We start from the raw sequence: 24329 nt of genomic DNA, 5'->3' as shown, positions 1-24329 counted from the left end.
TATAGTATAGTAGAGTTCAGTATAGTATAGTAGAGTTCCGTATAGTAGAGTTCCGTATAGTAGAGTTCCGTATAGTAGAGTTCAGTATAGTAGAGTTCAGTATAGTAGAGTATAGTAAAGTTCAGTATAGTATAGTAGAGTTCAGTATAGTATAGTAGAGTTCCGTATAGTAGAGTTCAGTATAGTAGAGTATAGTAAAGTTTAGTATAGTATAGTTCAGTATAGTTTAGTATAGTAGAGTAGAGTTCCGTATAGTAGAGTTCCGTATAGTAGAGTTCCGTATAGTAGAGTTCAGTATAGTAGAGTATAGTAAAGTATAGTTCAGTATAGTATAGTTTAGTATAGTATAGTTCAGTATAGTATAGTTTAGTATAGTAAAGTTTAGTATAGTAAAGTTTAGTATAGTAAAGTTTAGTATAGTATAGTTCAGTATAGTATAGTTCAGTATAGTATAGTTCAGTATAGTATAGTTTAGTATAGTATAGTTCAGTATAGTATAGTTCAGTATAGTATAGTTCAGTATAGTATAGTTCAGTATAGTATAGTTCAGTATAGTATAGTTCAGTATAGTATAGTTCAGTATAGTTTAGTATAGTATAGTTCAGTATAGTATAGTTCAGTATAGTATAGTTCAGTATAGTATAGTTCAGTATAGTATAGTTCAGTATAGTATAGTTCAGTATAGTATAGTTCAGTATAGTATAGTTCAGTATAGTTTAGTATAGTATAGTTCAGTATAGTATAGTTCAGTATAGTATAGTTCAGTATAGTATAGTGTAGTAGATTTAGCATAGTAAAGACAGCTGTTCCTACCTGGGACCCAACAGGTCAGAGGAACATTCTTTGCGTTTCCGCGACTCGGCCCTGGCAGCAGGGTTCGAGGGGTTTTCACCAATGCCACTCATCCTCACTGCATATCAGCGTCTGTTACAGGGAACACACAGAACAGAGGTTAGACTTATTTCACACAGAACAGAGTTCAGACTTATTTCACACAGAACAGAGGTTAGACTTGCATTCGGAAAGTATTCAGACCCCTTCACTTCTTCCACACTTGGTTAAGGTACAGCCTTATTCTAAAATGATTTAAATGAAATTAAACAGTATAATGAATCTACACACAATACCCTCTACGTGACCAAATGTTATTAGGAAATGTTAGAAAAAAAGTATTCAGACCCTTTGCTATGAGACTCAAAATGGAGCTCAGGTGCATCCTACTTCCATTGATCTTCCTTTAGATGTTTCTACAACTTGGAGTCCAGCTGTGGTAAATTCAACTGACTGGACATGATTTGGAAAGGCACGCCTGTCTATTTAAAGGTCCCACAGTTGATAGAGCATGTCAGAGCAAAAACCAAGCCATGAGGTCAAATGAATTGTCCGTAGAGCTCAGAGACAGGATTGTCTCGAGGCACAGATCTGGGGAAAGGTACCAAAACATTTCTGCAGCATTGAAGGTCCCCATGAACACAGTGGCCTCCATCATTCTTAAATGGAAGAAGTTTGGAACCACCAAGACTCTTCCTAGAGTTGGCCTCCCGGTCAAACTGAGCAATCGGGGGAGAAGGGCCTTGGGTCAGGGAGGTGACCAAGAACCCGATGGTCACTCTGAAAGAGCTCTAGAGTTCCTCTGTGGAGATGAGAGAACCTTCCAGAAGGACACCCAGCTCTGCGGCACTCCACCAATCAGTCATTTATGGTAGAGTGGCCAGACGGAAGCCACTCATCAGTAAACAGCACAGCTGGGACTTTGCCAGAAGACACTTAAAGGATTTTTAGACCATGAGAAACAAGATTGTCTGGTCTGATGAAACCAAAATGTAACTCTTTGGCTTGAATGCCAAGCGTCACATCTGGAGGAAACCTGGCACCATCCCTACGGTGAAGCATGGTGGTGGCAGAATCATGCTGTGGGGAGGTTTTTCAGCGGCAGGGACTGGGAAACTAGTCAGGAGCGAAGGAAAGATAAACAGAGAAAAGTACAGAGAGATCCTTCACAAAATAACCTACTCCAGAGCGCTCAGGACCTCAGACTGAGGCGAAGGTTCTCCTTCCAACAGGACAACCACCCTAAGCACAGAGCCAAGACAACGCAGGAGTGGCTTCGGGACAAGTCTCTGAATGTTCTTGAGTGGCCCAGCCAGAGCCCTGACTTGAACCCTATCAAATCTCTGGAGAGACCTTAAATTGCTGTGCAGCGACACTCCTCATCCAATCTGACAGAGTTTGAGAGGATCTGCAGAGAAGAATGGGAGAAACTCCCTAAATACAGGTTTGCCAAGCTTGTAGCGTCATACCCAAGAGGACTCAAGGCTGTGATCGCTGCAAAAGGTGCTTCAACAAAGTACTGAGTAAAGTTTTTAAAATTTATAATACGTCTGCAAACATTTCTAAAAACCTGTTTTGCTTTGTCATTATGGGGTATTGTGATGTCATTATGGGGTATTGTGATGTCATTATGGGTTATTTTGTGCAGATTGATGAGAAAAAAAACGAACTAATTTATCCATTTTAGAATAAGGCTGTAACGTAACAAAATGTGGGCTATGAGGTGTTTACACAGACACACACACGTTCAGATGTGCCTTCTAACGCCGGTGACACTGGTTGATCCAACGCAGGAGGAACGAGTGAAAGTGGAGCGGAGAAACAGATTCAATTATTTCCTTCTGATGGTGCCACTCTCCCCAGAGAGACTGAAACGAGAGCACTGAGTGGGGAGTACTGAGAGAGAGCGAGACGGAAAGAGAGATGAAGAGACAGGGGGGGAGAGACAGTGAGAGAGCTCCCCACTCACCCCAAAAACGGTGTGCTCACTGACAGTGACGAAAGTGAGACAGTTTGTTGACTGAGACGAGAGTGAGACAGTTTGTTGACTGAGACGAGAGTGAGACAGTTTGTTGACTGAGACGAGAGTGAGACAGTTTGTTGACTGAGACGAGAGTGAGACATCCTACCACTGGCATCCCACCACTGGCATCCCACCATCCTACCACTGGCATCCCATCATCCTACCACTGGCATCCCATCATCCCACCACTGGCATCCCACCACTAGCATCCCACCACTGGCATCCCACCACTGGCATCCCACCACTGACATCCTACCATCCCACCACTGGCATCCCACCATCCCACCACTGGTATCCCACCATCCCACCACTGGCATCCCACCACTGGCATCCCATCATCCCACCACTGGCATCCCATCATCCCCCCACTGGCATCCCATCATCCCACCACTGGCATCCCACCATCCCAGCACTGGCATCCCACCATCCCACCACTGGCATCCCACCATCCCACCACTGGCATCCCACCATCCCACCACTGGCATCCCACCATCCCACCACTGGCATCCCACCATCCCAGCACTGGCATCCCACCATCCCACCACTGGCATCCCATCATCCCACTACTGGCATCCCACCATCCCACCACTGGCATCCCATCATCCCAACACTGGCATCCCATACTGGCATCCCACCATCCCACCACTGGCATCCCACCATCCCACCACTGGCATCCCACCACTGGCATCCCATCATCCCACCACTGGTATCCCACCATCCCAGCACTGGCATCCCAGCACTGGCATCCCACCACTGGCATCCCACCATCCCACCACTGGCATCCCACCCACCACTGGCATCCCACCACTGGCATCCCACCACTGGCATCCCACCACTGGCATCCCATCATCCCACCACTGGCATCCCACCATCCCAACACTGGCATCCCACCATCCCACCATCCCACTACTGGCATCCCACCATCCCACCACTGGCATCCCACCATCCCACCACTGGCATCCCACCATCCCACCACTGGTATCCCATCATCCCACCACTGGCATCCCACCATCCCAACACTGGCATCCCATCATCCCACCACTGGCATCCCATCATCCCACCATCCCACCACTGGCATCCCATCATCCCACCACTGGCATCCCATCATCCCACCACTGGCATCCCACCAGTCGTATTACCGATGCAAAACGACAGATTTTTACCTTGTCAGCTCAATTCGATCCAGGAACCTTTCGGTTACTGGCCTAGCGCTCTAACTAACCACTAGACTTCCTGCTGGTTACTGGCCCAACGCTCTAACTAACCACTAGGCTACCTGCTGGTTACTGGCCCAACACTCTAACCACTAGGCTACCTGCTGGTTACTGGCCCAACACTCTAACCACTAGGCTTCCTGCTGGTTACTGGCCCAACTCTCTAACCACTAGGCTTCCTGCTGGTTACTGGCCCAACAACCACTAGGCTTCCTGTGGTTACTGGCCCAACCAACTAGGCTACCTGCTGGTTACTGGCCCAATGCTCTAACCACTAGGCTTCCTGCTGGTTACTGGCCCAACTCTCTAACCACTAGGCTTCCTGCTGGTTACTGGCCCAACGCTCTAACCACTAGGCTACCTGCTGGTTACTGGCCCAACACTCTAACCACTAGGCTTCCTGCCTGGCCCAACGCTCTTAGGCTTCCTGTCCTGGCCCAACGCTCTAACCACTAGGCTTCCTGCTGGTTAACCACTAGGCTTCCTGCTGGTTACTGGCCCAACGCTCTAACCACTAGGCTTCCTGCTGGTTACTGGCCCAACGCTCTAACCACTAGGCTTCCTGCTGGTTACTGGCCCAACACTCTAACCACTAGGCTTCCTGTCCTGGCCCAACGCTCTAACCACTAGGCTTCCTGTCCTGGCCCAACGCTCTAACCACTAGGCTTCCTGTCCTGGCCCAACGCTCTAACCACTAGGCTACCTGCTGGTTACTGGCCCAACACTCTAACCACTAGGCTTCCTGTCCTGGCCCAACGCTCTAACCACTAGGCTTCCTGTCCTGGCCCAACGCTCTAACCACTAGGCTTCCTGCTGGTTACTGGCCCAACGCTCTAACCACTAGGCTTCCTGTCCTGGCCCAACACTCTAACCACTAGGCTACCTGCTGGTTACTGGCCCAACGCTCTAACCACTAGGCTTCCTGTCCTGGCCCAACGCTCTAACCACTAGGCTTCCTGTCCTGGCCCAACGCTCTAACCACTAGGCTTCCTGTCCTGGCCCAACGCTCTAACCACTAGGCTTCCTGTCCTGGCCCAACGCTCTAACCACTAGGCTACCTGCTGGTTACTGGCCCAACGCTCTAACCACTAGGCTACCTGCTGGTTACTGGCCCAACGCTCTAACCACTAGGCTTCCTGTCCTGGCCCAACGCTCTAACCACTAGGCTTCCTGCTCTAACCAACCACTAGGCTTCCTGTCCTGGCCCAACGCTCTAACCACTAGGCTTCCTGTCCTGGCCCAACGCTCTAACCACTAGGCTTCCTGTCCTGGCCCTGTCCTGGCCCAACGCTCTAACCACTAGGCTACCTGGCCCAACGCTCTAACCACTAGGCTAACCTGGCTTCCTGGTCTAACCACTAGGCTTCCTGCTGGTTACTGGCCCAACGCTCTAACCACTAGGCTTCCTGTCCTGGCCCAACGCCACTAGGCTAACCAACCACTAGGCTTCCTGTCCTGGCCCAACGCTCCCACTAGGCTTCCTGTCCTGGCCCAACGCTCTAACCACTAGGCTTCCTGGTCCTGGCCCAACGCTCTAACCACTAGGCTTCCTGTCCTGGCCCAACGCTCTAACCACTAGGCTTGCTGGTCCTGGCCCAACGCTCTAACCACTAGGCTTCCTGTCCTGGCCCAACGCTCTAACCACTAGGCTTCCTGTCCTGGCCCAACGCTCTAACCACTAGGCTAACCACTGGCTCCTGTCCTGGCCCAACGCTCTAACCACTAGGCTTCCTGTCCTGGCCCAACGCAACCACTAGGCTTCCTGTCCTGGCCCAACGCTCTAACCACTAGGCTACCTGCTGGTTACTGGCCCAACGCTCTAACCACTAGGCTACCTGCTGGTTACTGGCCCAACGCTCTAACCACTAGGCTTCCTGTCCTGGCCCAACGCTCTAACCACTAGGCTTCCTGTCCTGGCCCAACGCTCTAACCACTAGGCTTCCTGTCCTGGCCCAACGCTCTAACCACTAGGCTTCCTGTCCTGGCCCAACGCTCTAACCACTAGGCTACCTGCTGGTTACTGGCCCAACGCTCTAACCACTAGGCTTCCTGTCCTGGCCCAACGCTCTAACCACTAGGCTTCCTGTCCTGGCCCAACGCTCTAACCACTAGGCTTCCTGTCCTGGCCCAACGCTCTAACCACTAGGCTTCCTGTCCTGGCCCAACGCTCTAACCACTAGGCTTCCTGTCCTGGCCCTCACTCCCTATCTTGTCCTTCTATGCAGGGCAGCTTTAACTCAGCGACATAATGACACTTTAAGAAATGTTTACATATCTCATATGTATATATACTGTATACTATTCTTTACTATCTATTGCATCTCAGCCACTCGGTCACTGCTCGTCCATATATTTATACTACTTATATATTCTCATCTCATTCCTTTACTAGATTGTGTTTGTTAGGTAGTTGTTGTGGAAATGTTAGATGCCTTGTTAGCCATTACTGCACTGTTTGATCTAGAAGCACAAACATTTCACTACACTCGCATTAACATCCGCTAACCATGTGTATGTGACCAATATAATTTGATTTGTGTGTTTTCCAAGCACAACCTACTCATTTCAAGTCATGCCACATCATCTCAATTGGGATTAGGTCTGGACTTTGACTAGGCCATTCCAAAACTTCAAAATGTGTTGCTTTTTAAACATTTTCATGTTGACTGTGTTTTCAAAGTCCAGACATAATCCCAATTGAGATGTTGTGGTGGGACTTGAAAAGAACAGTTTATGCTTAAAAAAACCCACAAATATTGCTGAGTTAAAGCAGTTCCGTGTGGAAAAGAGATGGACGAAATTCCTCCGCAGCGACGTGAGAGAGTGATTAATAACTACAGGAAGTGTTTGGTTGGAGTCTATGCAGCTAAAAGGTGGCACAAACAGTCACCGAGTGTTATAACGAGGCAATTTACTTTTTCACACAGGGGCATTGTGGGTCTTGCACAACTTAGTTTATGAAGTAAATGAAATAAGTCATTGTTGTGTTGTTTTTTTCACTCAGATTCCCTTTATCAAATCAAATTTATTTATATAGCCCTTCGTACATCAGCTGATATCTCAAAGTGCTGTACAGAAATCCAGCCTAAAACCCCCAAACAGCAAGCAATGCAGGTGTAGAAGCACCTCAGATCTTCAGCCAATATTCGATAACATTCAGTATCAGAAATATGCAAAAATAGAGAACATCTGTTAAAGGGGGGGGAAAATACGTTTTTTCACAGCGATGTATACTGATGTCTCTCCTCTCCATACAATTGTTCAGCCAGCGACCGCAGTAGATTCTCTGGTTCAGTCCTACCAGACAGGTCAGTTAGGTACTAGACAGAGGGAGAGGGATAGAGAGAGAGAGGGTGGGGTGGGGGGGTGCAAGACAGCTAGAGCAAGAGCTAGGGAGAAACAAGTGAGGGAGAGCAACAGCCAGACGGCCAGACCGGTGCAGCACAGTGTGTTGTGTTAAACTCCGAGCCACAGTTAACCATGGTAACGGCCACAGCACACTACGTTCTGTTCTCAACCATTACATAAGAGACTGAACAGCACAGAACAACAGTACCATAAGATGGCTCAGCTAGCATTAGCCTAGCGTAGTACCAGCCAGCACATGTCAAAAGGGAGGAGTTACCCGTTGCTCTAGCTAGCGCCAATCTCCCTGCTGGATTGCATTGGCCTACTTAAGCCTAATGACAGCAGGGTCTGTGTTGCAGCAATAAGTGAAATCAAAGCTGTGGAGAGGCAGAGAGATGCAGAAAGAGAGAGAGAGAGAGTGGGGCAAAAAGAGAGAGAGAGAGAGAGGGTGGGGGCAGAGAGAGAGAGAGAGAGAGAGGGTGGGGCAGAGAGAGAGGGGGGGCAGAGAGAGAGAGAGAGAGAGAGAGAGAGAGAGAGAGAGGGGGTGGGGCAGAGAGAGAGAGAGAGAGAGAGAGAGGGTGGGGCAGAGAGAGAGAGAGAGAGAGGGTGGGGCAGAGAGAGGGGGGGCAGAGAGAGAGAGAGAGAGAGGGGGGGCAGAGAGAGAGAGGGGCAGAGAGAGGGTGGGGGCAGAGAGAGAGGGGGGCAGAGAGAGAGGGGGAAGAAAGAGAGAGCGAGAGAGAGGGGGGGGCAGAGTGAGGCAGAGAGAGAGAGGTGCAGAGAGAGAGAGAGAAAGAAAGCCTGGCTGCCCAGAGAGACAGGCTGTGCTCACTCTGCTCCAGGGGAGAGGTAGACATAAGATATAATTTGGGGAAATAAATATTCATTCAGTACAAAGAATTTGAAACTATCAAATCAAATGTATTTATAAAGCCCTTCGTACATCAGCTGATGTCACAAAGTGCTGTACAGAAACACAGCCATAGAACCCCAAACAGCAAACAATGCAGGTGTAGAAGCACGGTGGCTAGGAAAAAACTCCCTAGAAAGGCCAGAACCTAGGAAGAAACCTAGAGAGGAACCAGGCTATGAGGGGTGTAACTATAAAAGATTAAGAATTTTTTTTAGTATTTATTGGGTGAAAAGCCAAATATGTGTCCTCCTGCCACAACCTGAGGGACATCCAGTGAAAAGTATAATGTAATGTCAATAATATAATATTATAATAATAATATGTTTTGTCTTCTCAGTCAGGTTGAGACTGATCTACTACCAGGTCATGTGTCTTCTCAGTCAGGTTGAGACTGGTCTACTACCAGGTCATGTGTCTTCTCAGTCAGGTTGAGACTGGTCTACTACCAGGTCATGTGTCTTCTCAGTCAGGTTGAGACTGGTCTACTACCAGGTCATGTGTCTTCTCAGTCAGGTTGAGACTGGTCTACTACCAGGTCATGTGTCTTCTCAGTCAGGTTCAGACTGGTCTACTACCAGGTCATGCGTCTTCTCAGTCAGGTTGAGACTGATCCACTACCAGGTCATGTGTCTTCTCAGTCAGGTTCAGACTGGTCTACTACCAGGTCATGCGTCTTCTCAGTCAGGTTGAGACTGATCCACTACCAGGTCATGTGTCTTCTCAGTCAGGTTCAGACTGGTCTACTACCAGGTCATGTGTCTTCTCAGTCAGGTTCAGACTGGTCTACTACCAGGTCATGTGTCTTCTCAGTCAGGTTCAGACTGGTATACTACCAGGTCATGCGTCTTCTCAGTCAGGTTGAGACTGATCCACTACCAGGTCATGTGTCTTCTCAGTCAGGTTCAGACTGGTCTACTACCAGGTCATGCGTCTTCTCAGTCAGGTTGAGACTGATCCACTACCAGGTCATGTGTCTTCTCAGTCAGGTTCAGACTGGTCTACTACCAGGTCATGTGTCTTCTCAGTCAGGTTCAGACTGGTCTACTACCAGGTCATGTGTCTTCTCAGTCAGGTTCAGACTGGTCTACTACTATTGCTTTAATATATTATTATTCTCATTAATATTGTTGTTGTAGTTGCTGATAATGGTAATCTCATTTCCACCACTACTAGTATTACTGCTGTTGGTCACACCACTTTTGTTAAATGTATACTTTGACAATGTAAGTAATTTAACTTGCCATGTCAATAAAGTTTACTGAATTGAATTGAGAGAGGCAGAGAAGGAGACAGAGAGAAAGAGAGAGAGAATTCCATTACTGTGAAGGGAACAAACAGTTCTTTAACAGCTTGATGGCTTTGAATATGCCACCAGTGAAAGAGGACAGACATTATCGGCAGAGTCGGGAGCCTCGTCGCAGAGTCGGGAGCCTCGTCGCAGAGTCGGGAGGGAGCCTCGTCGCAGAGTCGGGAGCCTCGTCGCAGAGTCGGGAGGGAGCCTCGTCGCAGAGTCAGGAGGGAGCCTCGTCGCAGAGTCGGGAGGGAGCCTCGTCCCAGAGTCGGGAGCCTCGTCCCATCGTCCCAGAGTCGGGAGCCTCGTCCCAGAGTCGGGAGCCTCGTCCCAGAGTCGGGAGCCTCGTCCCAGAGTCGGGAGCCTCGTCCCAGAGTCGGGAGCCTCGTCGCAGAGTCGGGAGCCTCGTCGCAGAGTCGGGAGCCTCGTCGCAGAGTCGGGAGCCTCGTCGCAGAGTCAGGAGCCTCGTCGCAGAGTCAGGAGCCTCGTCGCAGAGTCAGGAGCCTCGTCGCAGAGTCAGGTCGCAGAGTCAGGAGCCTCGTCCCAGAGTCAGGAGCCTCGTCCCAGAGTCAGGAGCCTCATCCCAGAGTCAGGAGCCTCATCCCAGAGTCAGGAGCCTCATCCCAGAGTCAGGAGCCTCATCCCAGAGTCAGGAGCCTCATCTGCATCCCTTGTGACACCCTATATAGTGAATTACTTCTGCCCAGGACTCATAGTGCTACGCAAAGACTACGGTGTCATTTAGGACCAAGACAGGATTGTTGTGTGGACTGTGAGTGACAAGACACTGATCCACAACAACATGGCATGAAGCTATGGAGTTGTGAAGATTGCCATGAGGGTGTCTTTACATGTCCTAGTGCTGCTCTCGGGGACATTGCATGTCCTAGTGCTGCTCTCGGGGACATTGCATGTCCTAGTGCTTCTCTCGGGGTCTCCACATGTCCTAGTGCTGCTCTCGGGGTCTCCGCATGTCCTAATGCTGCTCTCGGGGTCTCTGCATGTCCTAGTGCTTCTCTCGGGGTCTCCGCATGTCCTAGTGCTTCTCTCGGGGTCTCCGCATGTCCTAGTGCTTCTCTCGGGGTCTCCGCATGTCCTAGTGCTTCTCTCGGAGTCTCCGCATGTCCTAGTGCTGCTCTCAGGGTCTCCGCATGTCCTAGTGCTTCTCTCGGGTCTCCGCATGTCCTAGTGCTGCTCTCGGGGTCTCCGCATGTCCTAATGCTGCTCTTGGTGCCTGCTTGGTGTTCCTGGAGACGGCCTGCTTGGTGTTCCTGGAGACGGCCTGCTTGGTGTTCCTGGAGACGGCCTGCTTGGTGTTCCTGGAGACGGCCTGCTTGGTGTTCCTGGAGACGGCCTGCTTGGTGTTCCTGGAGACGGCCTGCTTGGTGTTCCTGGAGACGGCCTGCTTGGTGTTCCTGGAGACGGCCTGCTTGGTGTTCCTGGAGACGGCCTGCTTGGTGTTCCTGGATACGGCCTGCTTGGTGTTCCTGGAGACGGCCTGCTTGGTGTTCCTGGAGACGGCCTGCTTGGTGTTCCTGGAGACGGCCTGCTTGGTGTTCCTGGAGACGGCCTGCTTGGTGTTCCTGGAGACGGCCTGCTTGGTGTTCCTGGTGACGGCCTGCTTGGTGTTCCTGGTGACGGCCTGCTTGGTGTCGAGTTGCTTAGTGTCGAGCTGCTTAGAGGTCTTAGTCTCGGCCTGCTTAGTGTCGGCCTGCTTAGTGTCGAGCTGCTTAGAGGTCTTAGTGTTGGCCTGCTTAGTGTTGGCCTGCTTAGTGTCGAGCTGCTTCGAGGTCTTAGTGTCGGCCTGCTTAGTGTTGGCCTGCTTAGTGTTGGCCTGCTTAGTGTCGGCCTGCTTAGTGTCGAGCTGCTTAGAGGTCTTAGTGTTGGCCTGCTTAGTGTTGACCTGCTTAGTGTCGGCCTGCTTAGTGTCGGCCTGCTTAGTGTCGGCCTGCTTAGTGTTGGCCTGCTTAGTGTCGGCCTGCTTAGTGTCGAGCTGCTTAGAGGTCTTAGTGTTGGCCTGCTTAGTGTTGACCTGCTTAGTGTTGGCCTGCTTAGTGTCGGCCTGCTTAGTGTCGGCCTGCTTAGTGTCGGCCTGCTTAGTGTCGAGCTGCTTCGAGGTCTTAGTGTTGGCCTGCTTAGTGTTGGCCTGCTTAGTGTTGGCCTGCTTAGTGTCGGCCTGCTTAGTGTCGAGCTGCTTCGAGGTCTTAGTGTTGGCCTGCTTAGTGTCGAGCTGCTTAGAGGTCTTAGTGTTGGCCTGCTTAGTGTTGAGCTGCTTAGAGGTCTTAGTGTTGGCCTGCTTAGTGTTGAGCTGCTTAGTGTCGGCCTGCTTAGAGGTCTTAGTGTTGGCCTGCTTAGTGTTGAGCTGCTTAGAGGTCTTAGTGTCGGCCTGCTTAGTGTTGAGCTGCTTAGTGTCGGCCTGCTTAGAGGTCTTAGTGTTGGCCTGCTTAGTGTTGGCCTGCTTAGAGGTCTTAGTGTCGGCCTGCTTAGTGTTGGCCTGCTTAGAGGTCTTAGTGTTGGCCTGCTTAGTGTCGGCCTGCTTAGTGTTGAGCTGCTTAGAGGTCTTAGTGTCGGCCTGCTTAGTGTTGAGCTGCTTAGTGTTGAGCTGCTTAGTGTTGAGCTGCTTAGTGTCGGCCTGCTTAGAGGTCTTAGTGTCGGCCTGCTTAGCGTTGAGCTGCTTAGAGGTCTTAGTGTTGGCCTGCTTAGCGTTGAGCTGCTTAGAGGTCTTAGTGTCGGCCTGCTTAGCGTTGAGCTGCCAGCAGAATATCCAGCTAGAGGATTTGATTGGTATTCTTACATTAGCTAGGCTGTGCATCAGTCAAGTCCTTTAAGGTGATATGTAACATGAGCATCTCCCCACCTCTAAATGACCATCCATCAGAGTTGTTGCATATGAACCAGCCCTAACATTGTCCATCGCTATTACTTTTAAAACACACCATCTGATTCGCAGAGTCCCTCTCCCAATCAGAGCAAGTCACTATATTCCCAATGGATCTGATTGGCTGTTACCATCCCTCCCAGCCTGTAGTACTTTGAGCTGTTGGATCTTATTGGCTGTTGCCATCCCTACAGCATGTAAGTGCTTTGGACGGTTGGATTTGATTGGTTGCCTGGTTCTCATTGACCTTAGCGGCCCCTGTTCAGGCACCGTCTCTGTGTGTGTGTGTGTGTGTGACCATCGTAACTTAACGCCACCTTGACAATGACAGCCGGCACATCTCAATGGCACCACTACACACACTCACTCTCGTCTCTACACAGGGTCATATAACATGCCATCTCTAATCCTCCAGTGTGTCTCCTCTGCTCTGTCAGAGGGCTTCTATTATAACAGCAGGACGTGTGTCATCGATTCAATTATGTCATCGACGTATGTCATTGACTCAATCTGATACAGTGATGCATTGTGGATAGCAGAATGATGGCGCTGGAGTCTGCCGTCTTATCGGCTCTTAACCAACCATGCTATTCTGTTAGTTTTTTCTCGTTGGTAACTTGTTTTGTACATAATGTTTCTGCTACAGTCTCTTGTGACCGAAAAAGAGCTTCTGGACATCAGAACAGCGGTTACTCACCTCAAACTAGACGAAGAGTTTTCCTTCAATGAGCCGGACGGGAGGGAGATACTACAGACACCCGACCAGGCACAGATCCCCGTGATTCGCTGGAGAAGGAAACTGAGATTTTGCGGAAAGAGATCAGGGTGCCTTGTGAAGATCAGGCAACGAGTGGCTAATCTGCCCTTGCCTTCCGTCATGCTAGCTAATGTTCAATCGCTGGAAAATAAAAAAGGGACGAACTGAAAGCCTGTTCATCCTACCAAGTCGTGGCTGAAAGACGACATTAAGAACATACAACTGGCCAGGTTATATCGCCAGGACAGAGGTTGAGTATCTCATGATAAGCTGTAGACCACACTACCTACCGAGAGAGTTTGTCGTCTGTATTCTTTGTAGCTGTTTACATACCACCACAGTCAGAAAACGCTCACCCAGAGGCGGCGCTCTCAGTAGCCGGGGGACTTTAATGCAGGGAAACTTAAATTTGTTTTACCAAATTTCTATCAGCATGTTAAATGTGCAACCAGTGGGGAAAAAACAACTCTAGACCACCTTGCCCTCCGTTTGGCAAATCTGACCATAATTCTATCCTCCCGATTCCTGCTTACAAGCAGAAATTAAAGCAGGAAGCACCAGTCACTCGGTCTATAAAAAAAGTGGTCAGATGAAGCAGATGCTAAGCTACAGGACTGTTTTGCTAGCTCAGACTGGAATATGTCTCCAGGATATTTCCGATGGAGTACACCACATCAGTCACTGGCTTTATCAATAAGTGCAGAGGACGTCGTCCCCACAGTGACTGTACGAACATACCCCAACCAGAAGCCATGGATTACAGGCAACATTCGCACTGAGCTAAAGGTGCGGGACTCTAACCCGGAAGCTTATAAGAAATCCCGCAATGCCCTCCCACGAACCATCAAACAGGCAAAGCGTCAATACAGAACCAAGATCGAGTCGTACTACACCAGCTCCAACGCTCGACGGATGTGACAGGGCTTGCTAGCTATTACAGACTACAAAGGGAAATACGGCCAAGAGCTGCCCAGTGACACGAGCTTACCAGACGAGCTAAATAACTTGCTTGCGTCGGGGCAAGTAACACTGAAACATGCATGAGAGCATCAACTGTTCCTGACGACTATTTGATCACGCTTTCAGCAGCCAAAGTGAGCAAGACCTTTAACCAGGTCAACAGTCACAAAGAAGCCGGGCCAGACGGATTACCAGGACGTGTACTCCGAGCATGCGCTGACCAACTGGCAACTGTCTTCACTGACATTTTCAACCTCTCCCTGACCCAGTCTGTAATACCAACATGTTTCAAGCAGACCACCACGGTCCCTGTGCCAAAGAACAAGAACCTGCCTAAATGACTACCGAACCTAAGCACTCACGTCCGTAACCATGAAGTGCTTTGAAAGGCTGGTCATGGCTCACATCAACACCATTATCCCAGAAACCTTACACCCACTCCAATTTGCATACTGCACCAACAGATACACAGATGATACAATCTCTATTGCACTCCACACTGCCCTTTCCCACCTGGACAAAAGGAACACCTATGTGAGAATGCTGTTCATTGACTACAGCTCAGCGTTCAACACCATAGTGCCCATTAAGCTCATCACTAAGCTAGGGGTCCTGGGACTAAACACCTCCCTCTGCAACTGGACCCTGGACTTCCTGACGGGCCTCCCAGGTGGTAAGGGTAGGTAACAACACATCTGCCACACGGATCCTCAACACGGGGGCCACTCAGGGGTGCATGCTCAGTCCCCTCCTATACTCCCTGTTCACTCATGACTGCATGGCCAGGCACGACTCCAACACCATCACTCAGTTTGCAGATGACAACAGTGGTAGGTCTAATCACCAACAACGATGAGACAACCTATAAGGACGAGGTCAGAGACCTGACCATGTGGTGCCAGTACAAAAACCTCTCCCTTAACGTAATCAAAACAAAAGGAGATGATTGTGGACTACAGGAAAAGGAGGACAGAGCACGCCCCTATTCTCATCGATGGGGCTGTAGTGGAGCAGGTTGAGAGCTTCAAGCTCCATGGCGTCCACTCCTGAACTGCTAATCAAATGGCTACCACTATATGCATTTGCCCCCCCCCGGGAACGCTGCTGCTGCTTCTCTCTGTTAAACTCAAATAACTACACCTACATACCTCTACATATTACCTCAATTACCTCGACTAACCGGTGCCCCCGCACATTGACTCTGTACCGGTACCCCCGGTTCCGCCCACTGGCATCCTAATAAGGTAAATAAGAGCAAAGAGAAAGAATACGGCAGACAGAGTGACTGCTGTTCTGGGATTGATTTGCACTTTTCACACCAAAGTACGTTCATCTCTAGGAGACAGAACGCGTCTCCTTCCTGAGCGGTATGACGGCCGTGTGGTCCCATGGTGTTTATACTTGCGTACTATTGTTTATACAGATGAACGTGGTACCTTCAAGCGTTTGGAAATTGTTCCCAAGAACAAACCAACTTGTGGAGGTCTACAATTTTGTTTCTGAGGTCTTTGGCTGATTGTTTTTGATTTTCCCATGATGTCAAGCAAAGGTAGGCCTTGAAATACATCCACAGGTACACCTCCAATTGACTCAAATGATGTCAATTAGCCTATCAGAAGCTTCTACAGCCATGACATCATTTTCTGGAATTTTCCAAGCTGTTTAAAGGCACAGTCTACTTAGTGTATGTAAACTTCTGACCCACTGGAATTGTGATACAGTGATTTATAAGTGAAATTAAACTGTCTGTAAACAATAGTTGGAAAAACTTGCCAAAACTATAGTTTGTTAACAAGCCATTTGTGGAGTGGTTGAAAAACGAGTTTTAATGACTCCGACCTAAGTGTATGTAAACTTCCGACTTCAACTGTAGGATACGTCACACTACAGAATAATAACAACCATTCAGTCAACATATATAGGATCCACTACAGAATAATAACAACCATTCAGTCAACTGAGGAGCACACTGAGAAATGTGTCACAGTCACACAATCAGTCAGACCGGGACTTCAGAAGATATGAAAATCAATTGACTGAGTGGCATGTTGCTCTGGAGTGAAGTGGTTGGAGGTGTTGGTAGCTAGGTAGGTATGTGTGTGGCCTGCTCAGAATTCAGGGACAACTCTAGAACTCTGCCAAGAACCCATACAGGGACAACTCTAGAACTCTGCTAAGAACACATACAGGGACAACTCTAGAACTCTGCTAAGAACCCATACAGGGACAACTCTAGAACTCTGCTAAGAACCCATACAGGGACAACTCTAGAACTCTGCTAAGAACACATACAGGGACAACTTTAGAACTCTGCTAAGAACACATACAGGGACAACTCTAGAACTCTGCTAAGAACACATACAGGGACAACTCTAGAACTCTGCTAAGAACACATACAGGGACAACTCTAGAACTCTGCTAAGAACACATACAGGGACAACTCTAGAACTCTGCTAAGAACACACAAAGACAACTCTAGAACTCTGCTAAGAACACATACAGGGACAACTCTAGAACTCTGCTAAGAACCCATACAGGGACAACTCTAGAACTCTGCTAAGAACCCATACAGGGACAACTCTAGAACTCTGCTAAGAACACATACAGGGACAACTTTAGAACTCTGCTAAGAACACATACAGGGACAACTCTAGAACTCTGCTAAGAACACATACAGGGACAACTCTAGAACTCTGCTAAGAACACATACAGGGACAACTCTAGAACTCTGCTAAGAACACATACAGGGACAACTCTAGAACTCTGCTAAGAACACACAAAGACAACTCTAGAACTCTGCTAAGAACCCATACAGGGACAACTCTAGAACTCTGCTAAGAACCCATACAGGGACAACTCTAGAACTCTGCTAAGAACCCATACAGGGACAACTCTAGAACTCTGCTAAGAACCCATACAGGGACAACTCTAGAACCCAAGTGGGAGGGGTTGTTCCACAGGGTAAAGCCTAAACACACACTGCTTTTAAAGCAGCACACCATTAAAACAATGGATCCTTAATAATCATGTTTGACCATTTCTAACCAGTTGCCATAACAACATAGTGAGACAATGCTTTGAGTGTTACCCTGCTGGGGGGGTGGGGGTCTGTTGTGATGAACGAGTGGTGTGTGTGTGTGTGTGTGTGTGTGTGTGTGTGTGGGCGACCCTCCCACTCTGTCTGTCGTATTCTCTCTCTTTGCTCTCATTTTCCTTATTAGGAAGTCGGTGGGCGGAGCCGGGAGGGTCGTCAGCGAAACGGGACACACCTGGGCCTGGGTGTGTCCCAGGATAAATACACCTCTTCCCCCAGTCATTGGGGAGACTCTCTCCATGCAGACACACCTGGGCCTGGGTGTGTCCCAGGATAAATACACCTCTTCCCCCAGTCATTGGGGAGACTCTCTCCATGCAGACACACCTGGGCTGGGTGTGTCCCAGGATAAATACACCACTTCCCCCAGTCATTGGGGAGACTCTCTCCATGCAGACACACCTGGGCCTGGGTGTGTCCCAGGATAAATACACCTCTTCCCCCAGCCATTGGGGAGACTCTCTCCATGCAGACACACCTGGGCTGGGTGTGTCCCAGGATAAATACACCACTTCCCCCAGTCATTGGGGAGACTCTCTCCATGCAGACACACCTGGGCCTGGGTGTGTCCCAGGATAAATACACCACTTCCCCCAGTCATTGTGGAGACTCTCTCCATGCAGACACACCTGGGCCTGGGTGTGTCCCAGGATAAATACACCACTTCCCCCAGTCATTGGGGAGACTCTCTCCATGCAGACACACCTGGGCCTGGGTGTGTCCCAGGATAAATACACCTCTTCCCCCAGCCATTGGGGAGACTCTCTCCATGCAGACACACTGTTGGATTTTGGTCGTGGCATTTTTGTGCCTGGTTTGTTTGCTTTGGCATCTTTTAACATTCCTCACTATCACGTCTTTACACGCAACCACTCACTTACACTACTGATTAGTGACTACACACACACCATAGTTAATTGTACATAGGTTACCTCAGTTAATAAATATATTTTTGTTAGTCCGTATATCTCCTCGTTGTCTCCCTTTTGTTGTTATGGGCTTCGAGCCGGTCCGTGACAGTGTAAATGGTCTTCAAAACACTGAATCGCCCGTTTCAGTCACATTACAACACACAAAACCGCCTCTCATTGCCAGAAAGTCCAAAATGGCACCATATTCCCTTTATAGTGCACTACTTTAGACCAGAATCCTATGGGGCCCTATTCCCTTTATAGTGCACTACTTTAGACCAGAATCCTATGGGGCCCTATTCCCTATATAGTGCACTACTTTAGACTAGCTCCCATAGGAAATAGGGTGCCTTTGGTAGACTATGGCTTTGTCTCAAGTCTGCCAAGGGGGCATGTGCCAGCGTAGCATGCCTATAATCATGTGGGTTAGTGGGCGTCGGTCTACAGAGACACACCCAGTGGTTATGGGGATCCACTGGCCTGCACGGGCCATGACTGTGCATTCATCTACATGGAATATCAAAAACACTAGTTAGAGAGTAAGAAGGGGGGGACGCATTGATTTGAAGTCTTAGTCTACTGTAACAAGAGCCTAGAAACATTGGTTTCAGCCCTATGGGCCCTGGTCAAACGTAGGGCCCTAAAATGTGGTCCCATTTGGGATGTGTCCCCCTACACTGTAGAATAATATATAGGGAAAAAAATGTAGAATAATATATATTTTTTTTTAAACGTTGCAGCCGCGTCGCAATGACCCCGAATGGCTTCTTCTGCTCCATATGGAGAGTCAGTAAGGAGGGAGGGAGGGAGGGAGGTATTCTCTGTTAGGACGTGGGGGGAATTGCATCATGGGTAATTTATTTTCCCCCAAACAGAGAGAGATCCGTCACGGGGGTTAGCAGGGCCTCTCTTTCTCTCTCTCTCTCGTTTTTGCGTATGGAGACATTGGTATGGTGCTGGAGATAATGAATATGAGAATGAAAATTAGCAGAATTAGCCTTTAACTCTGGATGCCTAATGGCACCCTATACTATACACTGCCTTTGGAAATTAGTCCCCTTGACTTTTTCATTTTGTTTTACGTTACGTCCTCATCAATCTACACACAAAGTCCCAACATGACAAGAAGCAGGTTTTTTGAAATTGAAATAAGTATTCAGACCCTTTGAAATGAGACTCGAAATTGAGCTCGGGTGCACCCATCACCCATCAGACACACATAACTGCACCCCCTATCACACTTTCACAAAATGTATGACTACATGGCTAAAGGTCAATCAGATTTGTGAACATAATCCCTAGCTGTGTGTTGCCGCTTTCCATGTTGTCTGTTGTCTGTTGCTTGTGAGGTGTGGAAACACTGTTGCTTTTATGAATTTTGTCTTGCTGCTTTTTGTTCTATGTTGTTCTGTCTGTATGCTATGTCTTGCTTGTCCTATGTTGCTCTGTCTGTATGCTATGTCTTGCTTGTTCTATGTTGCTATGTCTGTATGCTACGTCTTGCTTGTCCAATGTTGCTATGTCTTGCTTGTTCTATGTTGTTCTGTCTGTATGCTACGTCTTGCTTGTCCTATGTTGCTCTGCGTGTGCTCACTGCTCAATGATTGTCTATATTGTAATTGTTTTTAATAACCTGCCCAGGGACTGAAAATTAGCCGGCTGGCTAAAACCGGCACTTTTACTGAAACGTTGATTAATGTGCACTGTCCCTGTAAAAAATAAAATAAACTCAACCCTGTTTCCATTTAACAGCCTTGAGATGTTTCTATAACTTGATTGGAGTCCACCTGTGGTAAATTCAATTGATTGGACATGATTTGGAAAGACACACCTGTCTATATAAGGTCCCACAGTTGACAGTGCATGTCAGAGCAAAAACCAAAACCATGAGGTTGAAGGAACTGTCTGTAGAGCAATTCGGTTTGACATCACACTGTGGGACACTTACAAAAACGCCCTGATTGCCCAATAGCCCGTTTTCTGAGAAGCCTGCTGTGGGACATAGTAATATAACTCATCCATCCTACTCACTATACCTACATATGAATTTAGTAGTAGTTCGCTACACTCGCATTAACATCTGCTAACCATGTGTATGTGACAAATCTCATTTTTATTCGATGTGGTAGTGGTGGAGTAGGGGCCTGAGGGCACACAGTGTACTGTAGGTATGTGGTAGTGGTGGAGTAGAGGCCTGAGGGCACACAGCGTACTGTAGGTATGTGGTAGTGGTGGAGTAAGGGCCTGAGGGCACACAGCGTATTGTGTAATCTGTCAATGTATTGTAATGTTTTTAAAATTGTATAAACTGCCTTCATTTAGTGGTGGACAGCTGAGGGCCCCAGGAAGGTAGTGGTGGAGTAGGGGCCTGAGGGCACACAGGAACTGTAGGTATGTGGTAGTGGTGGAGTAGGGGCCTGAGGGCACACAGTGTACTGTAGGAACTAATGGGGATCCATAATAAACCACAGGAAGAGTAGCTAGTGGTGGAGTGGGGCCTTGGCAGGAACTAATGGGGATCCATGGTGGAATAAACACACAGGAAGAGTAGCTGCTGCCTTGGCAGGAACTAATGGGGATCCACAATAAACCTGAACACAGTGTACTGTAGGTGCTGTGGTTGGGGCAGGAACTAATGGGTATGTCCAGTGGTGGAAAGGGCCACAGTGAAGATGTAGCTGGAGTGCCTGACAGGAACTAATGGGGATCCACAATAAACCCCAGGAAGAGTAGCTGCTGCCTTGGTGTAGGAACTAATGGGGATCCATAATAAACCCCAGGAAGAGTAGCTGCTGCCTTGGTAGGAACTAATGGGGATCCATAATAAACCCCAGGAAGAGTAGCTGCTGCCTTGGCAGGAACTAGGGGATCCTGATAGCACGGGACAGCGTACTGTAGGTATGTGGTAGTGGTGGAGTAGGGGCCTGAGGGCACACAGTGTACTGTGACAGGAAGTGGTGGAACCTGGGGATCCATATGTGGTAGTGGTGGAAACCTGAGGAAGAGTAGCTGCTGCCTTGACAGGGCAACAGTGTAACTGGGATCCAGTGGTGGAAGGGGCCTGAAACCCCAGGAAGAGTAGCTGCTGCCTGGTGGAGTAGGGGCCTGAGGGCAACTGTACTGTAGGTATGTGGTAGTGGTGGAAGGGGCCTGAACACCCTGTAGGTATGTGGTAGTGGTGGAGTAGGGGCCTGAGGGCACATGGCCTGAGGGCACACAGTGTACTGTAGGTATGTGGTAGTGGTGGAGTAGAGGCCTGAGGGCACAGCGTAAGGTATGTGGTAGTGGTGGAGTAGGGGCCTGAGGGCACACAGGAACTAATGTGGTAGTGGTGGAGTAGGGGCCTGAATAAACCCCAGGAAGTGGTGGAGTAGCTGCCTGAGGGCAGGAACTAATGTGGTATGGTGGAAATAAACCTCAGGAAGTGGTGGAGTAGGGGCCTGAGGGCCACAGTTGACATGGAACCTGAACACAGGGGTAATCTGTCAATGTATTGTAATGTTTTTAAACCCCATTTTGGAAGGAAGTAGCTGCTGCCTTGACAGGAACTAATGGGGATCCATAATAAACCACAGGAAGAGTAGCTGCTGCCTTGGCAGGAACTAATGGGGATCCATAATAAACCACAGGAAGAGTAGCTGCTGCCTTGGCAGGAACTAATGGGGATCCACAATAAACACCAGGAAGAGTAGCTGCTGCCTTGGCAGGAACTAATGGGGATCCATAATAAACCCCAGGAAGAGTAGCTGCTGCCTTGACAGGAACTAATGGGGATCCATAATAAACCCCAGGAAGAGTAGCTGCTGCCTTGGCAGGAACTAATGGGGATCCATAATAAACCCCAGGAAGAGTAGCTGCTGCCTTGGCAGGAACTAATGGGGATCCATAATAAACCCCAGGAAGAGTAGCTGCTGCCTTGGCAGGAACTAATGGGGATCCATAATAAACCTCAGGAAGAGTAGCTGCTGCCTTGACAGGAACTAACGGGGATCCATAATAAACCTCAGGAAGAGTAGCTGCTGCCTTGACAGGAACTAACGGGGATCCATAATAAACCCCAGGAAGAGTAGCTGCTGCCTTGGCAGGAACTAATGGGAATCCATAATAAACCCCAGGAAGAGTAGCTGCTGCCTTGGCAGGAACTAATGGGGATCCATAATAAACCTCAGGAAGAGTAGCTGCTGCCTTGACAGGAACTAGGGGATCCATAATAAACCCCAGGAAGTAGCTGCTGCCTTGGCAGGAACTGCATCTCAAAATAAACCTCAGGAAGAGTAGCTGCTGCCTTGACAGGACCCTGGTTAGATTCCCAGGAATTTAGCTGCTGCCTTGACGGAACTAATTGGGATCCATAATAAACCTCAGGAAGAGTAGCTGCTGCCTTGACAGGAACTAATGGGGATCCATTAAACCCCAGGAAGAGTAGCTGCTGCCTTGGCAAATAATGAATCCATAATAAACCCCACGAATAGTAGCTGCTGCCTTGGTTAAATAAAGGATTTAATAAACCCCAGGAAAAAACAGGAACTAACGGGGATCCATAATAAACCCCAGGAAGAGCACCTAGCTGCTGCCTTGGCAGGAACTAATGGGGATCCTTAATAAACCCCAGGAAGTAGCTGCTGCCTTGAGGAGGAACCAACGCAGGGATCCATAATAAAATCAAGAGTAGACTGCCTGGCCCAAACTAATGGGGATCCATAATAAACCTCAGGAAGTAGCTGCTGCCTTGGCAGGAACTAATGGCACAGCAACATCCAGGCGTTACATCCTCAAAGGAGTGAGGATGTAACTCCGCGCGTGAAGACTCTCCCAGTCGGGAAGTCCCGCGTCAAGAGAGATGTGTCTCTCCAGCATTGGAAGTGCCGATAGACACTTTGCAGAGAGAGCAGGTGTTGGTCTATGCATCTCAGTGCTAAGCCTACAGACCCTGGTTAGATTCAGGTGATTTATCACTGAAGCCTGATTGAGAGTCCCATCGTGATTTCGTCCCGGGATTGGACGGTGTAGGAGGTCATTGTAAATAAGAATTTGTCCTTAACTGACTTGCCTAGTTAAATAAAGGTTACATTTGAAAAAACAACAATAATAATAATAATTAAGAGGTGAGCACCTGTGCCAGTAGAGCAGGTGTTTTCACCTCCTGAAGTCTCTCGTGAGAGAGACAGGTGAACTACTCATGAACCATGAGCCCAGAGCACGGACACATCCTGAACCCTGACTGATGTTGCAGGCCTGATTTCTCCTGAAGCCTAGAGAGAGCAGGTGTTTTATCCTGAACCCAAGAGAGAGCAGGTGTTTTATCCTGAAGCCTAGAGAGAGCAGGTGATTTCTCCTGAAGCCTAGAGAGAGCAGGTGATTTATCCTGAACCCTAGAGAGAGCAGGTGTTTTATCCTGAAGCCTAGAGAGAGCAGGTGATTTCTCCTGAAGCCTTGAGAGAGCAGGTGTTTTATCCTGAACCCTAGAGAGAGCAGTGATTTATCCTGAAGCCTAGAGAGAGCAGGTGATTTCTCCTGAAGCCTAGAGAGAGCAGGTGATTTCTCCTGAACCCAAGAGAGAGCAGGTGATTTCTCCTGAACCCAAGAGAGAGCAGGTGTTTTATCCTGAAGCCTAGAGAGAGCAGGTGACTTATCCTGAAGCCTAGAGAGAGCAGGTGTTTTATCCTGAAGCCTAGAGAGAGCAGGTGATTTCTCCTGAAGCCTAGAGAGAGCAGTGATTTATCCTGAAGCCTAGAGAGAGCAGGTGTTTTATCCTGAACCCTAGAGAGAGCAGTGATTTATCCTGAAGCCTAGAGAGAGCAGGTGATTTATCCTGAAGCCTAGAGAGAGCAGGTGATTTCTCCTGAAGCCTAGAGAGAGCAGTGATTTATCCTGAAGCCTTATCTTCACCTGCGTGATGGTAGCCAGCTCGACGAGCCGTAGCGTGAGATACCAAGTGTTATGACTCGGGTGTGTAAACAAACTAACTTGAGGTAGAATGAACTGCTGAGTTACCTTTTAACAATGTAAAAAGGGATGGTCCATCAACTGGTGGCGTAACACACTGAAAAATGAACAGCGCGTGCTAGTCAAACAAAACCGAATGGGTGTTTAATTATGCCATTAACCCACT

At 48.7% G+C, this 24329-nt stretch overlaps 1 protein-coding gene across 1 annotated transcript in view; it reads right to left on the bottom strand.

The window, feature by feature from the left end:
- Positions 1-24329, bottom strand: part of LOC115131012 (nuclear receptor coactivator 2-like) — a 221303-nt gene that overhangs the window by 126790 nt on the left and 70184 nt on the right. The window contains exon 3 of the mRNA XM_065019247.1: positions 814-924. Coding sequence (XP_064875319.1) covers positions 814-905 — 92 coding nt within the window. The 5' untranslated portion in view covers positions 906-924. The remainder of the gene's footprint in view (positions 1-813; positions 925-24329) is intronic.

Source organism: Oncorhynchus nerka, linkage group LG6, assembly GCF_034236695.1.
Source record: "Oncorhynchus nerka isolate Pitt River linkage group LG6, Oner_Uvic_2.0, whole genome shotgun sequence".
NCBI lineage: Eukaryota > Metazoa > Chordata > Actinopteri > Salmoniformes > Salmonidae > Oncorhynchus > Oncorhynchus nerka.
The sequence above is the reverse complement of the archived record's forward strand: the minus strand, read 5'-3'. Positions and strand labels throughout refer to the sequence as shown.